Raw genomic sequence first — 8,632 nt, forward strand, 5'->3', positions numbered from 1 at the left:
CTGAGGCCAGAATCCGAGTCACCTCCCCTGTTACCATGTCCCTAAGACGACTGTCCACTGGCTGAGAGCCCACCCCTCCCCACACACCACATCCACCTGCCTCAGCTCCAGCCTGGCCTGATGGCCCCACGCCCACTCAGCAGACTCGCTCAGGACCCAACACACAGGGGCACATTTACGAGCTGGGTGGCATCTTCCGGGAAAATAAACAAGCCGTAATGAGGGGTCCCTGAAAACTGGCTCTAAACACCAACAAGGAAGGGGAAATGTCCTGAGCCTCTGCTGGGAAAACACACACACAGAGGGCTATAAAAGTGAGCCCGAACAGCTGGCACGCACACCCGCACTCACACACACACTCACACACCCACACCCACTCCCTCCTCCAACCCACCGCCCCCGCCATGGCCGCGTCCACCCTGTCCGTCTGCTCCAGAGACCTGAGCTATGGCAGCCGCGTCTGCCTGCCCGGGGCCTCGGACTCCTGCCCCGACTCCTCCTGGCAGGTGGACGACTGCCCAGAGAGCTGCTGCGAGCCCCCGTGCTGCGCCCCGGCCCCCTGCCTGACCCTCCTGTGCGGCCCTTCCTCCCCCTGCCAGGGAGACTGCTGCACCCCTGCGTGCTGCAAGCCCGTGTGCTGCACCCCTGCGTGCTGCAAGCCCGTGTGCTGCACCCCTGTCTGCTGCAAGCCCGTGTGCTGCACCCCTGTGTGCTGCAAGCCCGTGTGCTGCACCCCTGTCTGCTGTGAGGACTCCCCCTGCTCAGCCCCCTCCTGCTGCCAGCCCAGCCCCTGCTGCAGACCCTCCTCCTGCGTGTCCCTGCTCTGCCGCCCCGTGTGCAGGCCCGCCTGCTGCACCCCTGTGTGCTGCAAGCCCGTCTGCTGCACCCCTGTGTGCTGCAAGCCCGTGTGCTGCACCCCTGTCTGCTGCGAGGACTCCCCCTGCTCAGCCCCCTCCTGCTGCCAGCCCAGCCCCTGCTGCAGACCCTCCTCCAGTGTATCCCTGCTCTGCCGCCCCGTGTGCCCCCGCCCCGCCTGCTGCGCTCCTGCCTCCTCCTGCTGCCGCCCGGCCTCCTGCGTGTCCCTGCTCTGCCGCCCCGTGTGCCCCCGCCCTGCCTGCTGAGGCCACCATTCTGATGGGCACGTCCCCCCAGGGCCAGCTGAGCACTCTGGGGACCCCCGGCTCTTCCCTGCCTCCTTCAGGATCTAACCCAGCGCAATCTCGGGCACACAGGTCAGCGTGAATGTTCACCATCTTCGGAGCCTAATAACCAGGGCCGAGCCGGTTCGCAGCCTCACATCACGACCAGATGAACCGGAGACAGCCCTCCCCTGTTACTGAAAGGCCCCCAGGCTGTTTCTGGCAGCCACGGCCCCCAGCTCTTCAGTCTTACTGGGGCTCCTGGCCCTAGAAGCTGTCTGCCTCCTCCCAAGCACACATCTGGAGTTAAGCGAATACACCTGCAGTCCTGGCCTCCACTGGCCCTCTCTCCCAGCCTCCAGGCTAACGGAACCCTGGCTTTAGCAATCCTGCCGACGAGCCACATCTTGGGAACACTTTCAATGGCAGTGAGTTCTGAGGCCCACCCTGGTGGTCACCAACTGCACCTCCAGGCGGCTCCGGGTGGCTGGACAGAAGGTTCGGGCCTCAGGTGGCCACAGCCACCCGGACAGCGGACCCCTTGGCAAGAAGGCCCCATTGCCCCAGGCCTCGCTCTCCCTGGTCAGTCCAGCATCAGGATGCAGGGCCCAAGGTGGTTTCTGGGCCGGGAGGCAGGCGGGGCCGGGCCTTCCAGGGAGACAGCTAAAGGGGGCATTGCCTTCTGAGTCTCTCTCTCTCCATCTGCCCTTGAACTTCAGTGTTTTATTCAAATGTCCTCCCGCCTCTGCCTGCACATGCCAATGTGCCATGCCGTCCCCGGCCGCAGACCCCGCCCGGTGTGACAGAGGTCAAGAGGAAGACCCCAGAGGCTAAGCCACTTTGAGTTCCAACACCCTGGCATCTGAGGCCCAGGGGTGCTGCCTTCCAGGGCACTTCCCTCGAGGCTGTCTGGATGGGGCCCCCACGTTTCCCAGGGTTCCCCATAGCAGGCCTCAGTCCCAGACAGGGTCACTTCCTCACAGTCCGTGAGTTCGAGCCCCGCGTCGGGCTCTGTGCTGCCAGCTCGGAGCCTGGAGCCTGCTTCGGATTCTGTGTCTCCCTCTCTCTCTGCCCCTCCCCTGCTCGTGCTGTCTGTCTCTCTCTCTCTCTCTCTCTCTCTCTCTCTCAAAAATAAACACTAAAAAAAATTTTTTTCAATTAATATTCTTTGCTTCCTAACTTTCATGCAAACAAAAAGTGCCCTGGCCTAATGGGTGAGAATTTTTAAAGAGGACGACGTCAGGGTGACAGAGTCAGCCTCCCCTGGTGGCGGTGCGGGGCCCTGGCTGGCATCTCACCTCCTCTGCACTGGGGAGTGAGTGGGGTGGTTCTCTCTGAGGTGTGATTTTGGGGAGACGAAGGTGAGGGGTGTGGAGGGGTCTCCTGGGGGCGTGCCGCTCAGATGAGACCTGGGGCTCGGGCTGCTTGCGCTCCACCGGGAGGCCCCCAGCCCCCAGTGGGAAGTCCCCCCTGGACAAAGGACACGGCAGTACAGAAGCCTCTTCTTCCTGCGGGAGGATGCTCCGTGAGCCGCCAGGAGGGGGCGTCGTGCCCACACAGGGTCTCCAGGAACCGATTTGAGGGCCTCTCCCAGGGGCCAGGATTCCCCAGAACTCAGGCTGGAAAGCACCACTCTCCTGCAAGCTTCTGGCTGAACAAGTGCAAGGACAAAGTTGGTGGCCGAGAGAGCCATCCAGGCTTCCTGCCCCCCAAACGCGCAAGAGGCCAGATGCTGCCCGCTGGGCCAGCTCCCCGGCCTCCTTACTGCCAGGTAGCTTTTAAAATGCAGGTCTGGGGGCACCTGGGGGGCTCCGTCGGGTAAGCACCCAACTTTCGAGCTCGGCTCCGGTCACGATCTCACGGGTTTGTGAGTTCCAGACTGGAGGCAGGCCCTGCGCTGACAACAGGGAAACCACTTGGGACTCTCTCCCCCTCCCTCTGCCCCTCCCTTGCTCACGCTCGCACTCTCTCTCTGTCTCTGTCTCAAAATAAATAAACGTTTTAAAAAATAAAATAAAACGCGGATCTGTTCTGTCATTTCGTGAGTACTTTCTCTAGCTCTAGGGATGAAGGGCCCCCGCAGGCACCCAGAGCCCAGGTCTGACCACCCCACCTGCTCCTGCAACTGGCAGCCTGGGGTCCCTGGCACCCTGGGTCCCCCACTGCCACCCTCAAGGTTTCTTCTTGAGCCCCCCCCCCCCCCCGGGCCCCCCCCACTCTGGAGGATGTCGCAGCTGCCGGTGGCTCTGTGATTCTAGTGTCCCCAGGGGTGGGCACAGCACCGCCCTTGCCTGGGTATGGAGTGAATGAAGGAGGGAAGAAGGGGGAAGAAGGGGTGAGTGAAGGGATTCACTCGGACTAGGTTGCGAGTGACACCAAGGCTGAGCCCTGGCGAGGAGCCCACCCCCGGGTGCTCTGGGGGCAGCAGGAGGGGAAGAAGTGGAAGGGGAGACACCGTGACCCTGACGTCCGGCAGCAGCTGACAATTGTGCCCCCCACCCCTTCTCCGTACCCAGCCCCTTGGAGCCCCCCAGCGGGCCAGCCCGGGAGGGTCCAGCCGCGTCCCTCCACCTCGGCCTCCCGTCCCCGTGGACGTGAGCTGGGTGTGACGGATGCCAGGGACTTCCGCCCAGTGTCCCCCCCACCCCACTGTCCACAGCACAGCCCATCAGGGCGTCTCCCCCAGGACGGCCCCAGCCACTTTCCCGGCACGCAGCCCAGAACCACGGATGTCCTACAGGACCCAGGAAGGACCTTAGGGACCCGAACCTCAACATTTTGGTCCCAAAGCAGCTGGCCCCGCTTGGCGGAGCGGCCGGGGGGGTCAGGGGTCAGGAGACGCGGGCTGGCTCCTGGAGCCAGGGAGGCCAACGGCTTATAAGAGGCATGTCGCCCCGGAATCCTGCCGGCCACACTCACCCCCCGGGAGGCCACGCCAACACCACGTGCACACCCTGCGCCCCTGAGCCCTGAAACCTGTCCGAGGGCCACCACGTAGGTTTCCCCAGCCTGCACCTCCCACCTGCCCCCTGGTGGCCTCGTGCGTGCGGCCTGCCCGCCGGCCCCTCTGTCCCGCTTGGCCAAGGCTTTCTGAGACTTGCCCCAACCTCAGACGCACCTGCACCCACACCTGCACAGAAAGGCCAGGCCCCAGGCCCCGCCACTCGGCAGGTGGTCTCCTGGGCAGACACGTGACCCAACTGCCCTACCACTAAAACAGCAGGTAGACCGTAAGGTGTCTGGCACCCTGGGTCACCCTGGGAGTGGTGAGCCCCCCCCCTCCAAAGAGCACTAGTGAGCTGCTCGCCAACGTGAGCGCCCTCGCGACCCTGCCAGCTTTCCCGCCCGGACCCCGTGCCCGCCCTGGCTGTCCGGCACACGGCCCTGCCATCCCGTTCCCACAAAAGCCGCACAGAAGTGGCCCGCTTACCGTCCAGACGAGGCCTTCCCCCCACACCCCCAGCCTCCCGGACCGTCCTGCCCACACCTCCCCAACGGCGAACCCAGAGTCCTCCAGACTCCACTTCCCAGTTCTGCCGACTCCTGGGCCCCTCTGGCCGCCCTGCCATCGCCAGCACTGAGTTACCTCTTCCCAAAGTGCAGGCGTAAGGGTACCTTTACTGCCCCGCTGGGGTGAGGATACCCCCAAATCCAGCCCATAGTCCCCCAACAGCCTCGCAGCAGAGGCAGACGACGGCAGCACTGGGAGCCAAAGCCGCCCCGTCTCCCCAGCACGGCACCCTCCACAGAACGGGGTGGGACGCCCAGGGGCACCAAAGCCCTCGCAGACAGCACGGCACCCACGGTCACCACCCCAGGCTGGTATCATCTGTGCTCCCAGACTCGGGGCAGGACATGACAGCCCAGGGCTGCGGCGGCCAAGGCTCCTGGCACCTGGCGTGCACACGGTGGCACAGACCAGGAACAAGGCCCCCAGGCGGGCGAAACCCCCCCCCCCCCCCCCGCACACTCACACAACCCTGCGTTGTAAACTCAGGTGCCTTCCAAAACAGAGAGGAATCAAAGCGATTGTTTTAACCATTTGAAGTCCCGAACAGCCGAGCACGAGTGCCTTGGGAGCACTCCAAACGCACCCGACTTTTATCTTTCCTCCTGAGTCCCGGTGTTTATAACTGGGTCACCTTTTAACTATCTGCAACAAGCCTTTAGGGCACAGGGGGCGGGCTTTATAAATAACCTTTATTATTACTCTGCGGGCTGACTCTGTTCCCAGGGCTGAAGGGAACGTGAAGGTACACGTCAGTGATTCATTCCCCACCGGGGAGACTGCCGCACTCAGGGCAGCGGCTACAGCAGCGCTGCCTGGGGGTCCTTCCGGGGGCCCCCCGGGACCGCGCGGTGGCCTCCGTGCAGGGGGTTTTGCCTGGCAACAGGTGACCTTCAAATCCTGCACTGCTTGCAAACCACGAGTCCCAAGGCAGTCACTGCGGACAGGAGCCCAGAGTGCGGGGGTGGGGGAAGGGGGGCTTCAGTCCTGCCCCCACCCCAGGGCTTTGGCTGCTCCCCTTCACGGGGCACCCGTCCACCCTGTGGGTCAGCATTCCAAACTTGGGTCAGCACCAGTCATCTGCCGGTCCTGTCACTGGAACCAGGGCCCATCAGAGCAGAGAGCCCTCACATGGAAGGGACCCCGGCTGAGTAATTTGCACGTAAAACTGGAAGGGCCCTGCCAATCCCCCGGCACCTGCCCCCCGCCCAGCCCCGCGCCGCGGACCTCACTCACCCACCTGCGGCGGGTCTCCAGCTGCTGGGCCTCCTCCTCCGGCTACTTTGTGTTTAATGTTAGCTCTGATAAGTAAAATCTCTTGGTAGCGACTCCAGAAAGACAGAGTGATGTCATGGCCGTTAGCTAGTCAACCTTTCCGAAAGTGGGGGAGCAGAACCGCGCCCCCGCCGGGAGCCAGCCGGTGGCACTCTCCCCAGCGCTGGCGTGGGTGTCTGGGGCTGTGCTTTACTAAGCGCAGACCTGGGGCTCTCTGAGCTTGCGGCCTGAGGGGGGCGGGCGGAGGTGGGGGGGGGTGCTGGCTCATTCCTGAAGCAGGTGCAAGGCCTTTCCTCAGGATGCACAGGAAAATACTTGTGAAGCCCTTGGATGGAGGCTGGTTAAGGCTTTGAACCGAGTCCCCACTCTGTCAGCAGCTTTCCACTGTGCCGCCCCCCCCCCCCCCCCCTTTCATCTCTGCCTCTGCCCGTCCCCCTCTACCTGCCGGTGCCCCCGAAGCAAACCCGGCTCGCAGTGACCTTGACCGGGGGATGGGAAGTGGCACTGGCCCGCGCAGCTGCCCCCCTCCCGGCCCCCAGCTCAATACCCCCCTTACCTGTGCAGGGTTCCCATCGCCGGGTGCCTCGGCCCGGGGTCGCCAGGGCCAGGAGCGGGACACACAGCATCAGCAGGACAGACATGAGGAGTATAGGTCCCAAGCTCCATCCAGGGGCTCCGCCCTCGGCCCGCAGGGAGGGAGCTGCTCGTCCGACACCCGGGTGGGCCCTTTCAGGATGGCAGCAGGGGCCCCTGGGGCAGTCACTGTGATGGCCACATGCCCGAGTCCCGAGACAGGACAGAGGCGGCCCCGGGTGGCACAGACCTTCTCAGGGCTCTGCCGGGGGGAGGCAGGTGGCGCGGGCCTATCTCATTTCCGCATGGGCTCGGGTCCTGCCGGGCAGGTGACAGGTGATAGCATCTCAGCACAACTGCGGCTAGTCATTGGCAAAGCACATTTCTCCCAAAGGAAAGACAGAAATAGGTGTGCCGGTGGAGAGCTGGGAGCAAACCAGAAAAACTCCGAGAACCTGTTTTCCGTGGGTGCAGACCCCTGCCTTAGGAGGACAAGCTGCGCGCCGAGCACAGCCACCGGGTCCCAGGAGGGGCCGGGCTTTGAGGACGGCTTTTATCTGGTGCCCAGCCCTCCGGAGGGTGTGTGGGTTTCAGGAATTCCCCTCCGGAGGGAAGCCAGTCCGCGGGAACAGCTAATGAGAAGACACGGGAAGACGGCCCGGGGGCGGGGAGCTCCGAGGCCCAGCTCACGGCGGGAGCTGCCCTTCACCGAGGCCGAGGGTCACTTGGGTCTGACCTCTCCAAACCGCAGCGGGCAGGGTAGCAGACGGGAAAGGCTGCTCCAGGCAGGACAGCTTTTAAGCGCGATTATTGTCGTTTATGACGCCCTGCCCGGCCCGCCCCTCTCCAGAGCACCCAGGGCCGGCGGGGGGGCGATGGCCTGTGTGCGGAGACACTGCGTCCTGGGCCCTTTCCCGGGATCCGCAGGACCCTTTCGTAGGCCGCCGGTGACCTTTTTCCTCGCCGCAGAATGACTCTGCCGTGGCTGCAAACACCACACTCCCTCCAGGGAAGCCCCCGCCCCCGGGTCTGGGCAGAGGCTGCGGGGGACACAGGTGCTTGTGAGGGGGGCCCAGCCCCTGGGGTAGGGCTTGCTGGGGGGAGGGGGGCCGGCAAGGGGGAGGGGAGAGAGACAGAGAGATACAGAGACAGAGGACGGGAGGGAAAGAGGATGTTGAAGCCTCTCTGCATGAAACTAACCATGTGACTGGAGAGATTTTGTTCCCCCACCGTCTCTGGCTCTAGACAGTCAGAGACAGACAGACATCTCCCCCGCCTCTGTCTCTAGACAGACATCTGCCCCTCTGTCTCTGTCTCTAGACAGACATCTCCGACAGAGGTTAACAGACGGCCGCCACCCTAGTCGCACGTTTCAGCTCACTGAGGTCACAGGAGGAAAGCCTGGAAAAGCTCGTTAGGCACATGACTACGTACAGCAGCCTCCGTGGGCCCCGGGGTGGCCTCCCGCACCCCTGCTCCGGGTCCCCCGCCAGCCCAGGCCCGCGGCACACAGCGCAGGGACGCAGCCTTCCTGACCCCACCGGTGCAGGCGCCCCCCCCGAAGCGAGAGAGGAACTCACCGTGGGAGGAAGGACAGCGGTTTGAACCCAACAGTCGCCCTCTCTTCTTTCCCAGTTGATGAGAACTCTGTGGGTCTCGGTGGCCCTGGGTGGTCACGGGTCAGGAGGGCAGGGGACACAGACCCAGGCAGCATCACTGTGACTCCTGCTGACCCCTCCCACCTGACACCGACCTCTGACCCCAAGTCTCTGGCTGGTTGGTAAATGATCATGTATGTATCATTCTTTAACGCGCAGATCTGAAGAATCGATATGCTGCTACCTTGAGGCTTCCGGGAAAGTCTCCTTCTATTACCTTTGACCCACTAACACTAGCAACACTCCCTCGACACACAAGGGCTCATTAGTGGAAATCCGGTTCACATTTACAACTGCAAAAACACGTGTCTCAACGCAGAAAACAAAGCGCAGAACTTCCTCCTCCGGACCGGTTCCCACGGCACCCCGGACCAGCCGCCTAGACGCACCCGGTGAGACCCTCAGGGTGGGAGCCTATAAAGCAGGTGCCGGGTGTCGTTTACGTCGGGCCGCAGCTGCACACGGGCTCTGAGACGCTC

At 63.6% G+C, this 8,632-nt stretch overlaps 1 protein-coding gene across 1 annotated transcript; it reads left to right on the top strand.

Annotated features, from left to right (window-relative positions):
* Positions 1-404: 404 nt before the first annotated feature.
* LOC125917757 (keratin-associated protein 10-7-like) lies at positions 405-1,121 on the top strand. Its single transcript, XM_049623866.1, has one exon. The coding sequence runs from the start codon at positions 405-407 to the stop codon at positions 1,119-1,121; it is 717 nt and encodes a 238-aa protein (XP_049479823.1).
* Positions 1,122-8,632: the final 7,511 nt, after the last annotated feature.

Source organism: Panthera uncia, unplaced genomic scaffold (genome assembly GCF_023721935.1).
Source record: "Panthera uncia isolate 11264 unplaced genomic scaffold, Puncia_PCG_1.0 HiC_scaffold_2365, whole genome shotgun sequence".
NCBI lineage: Eukaryota > Metazoa > Chordata > Mammalia > Carnivora > Felidae > Panthera > Panthera uncia.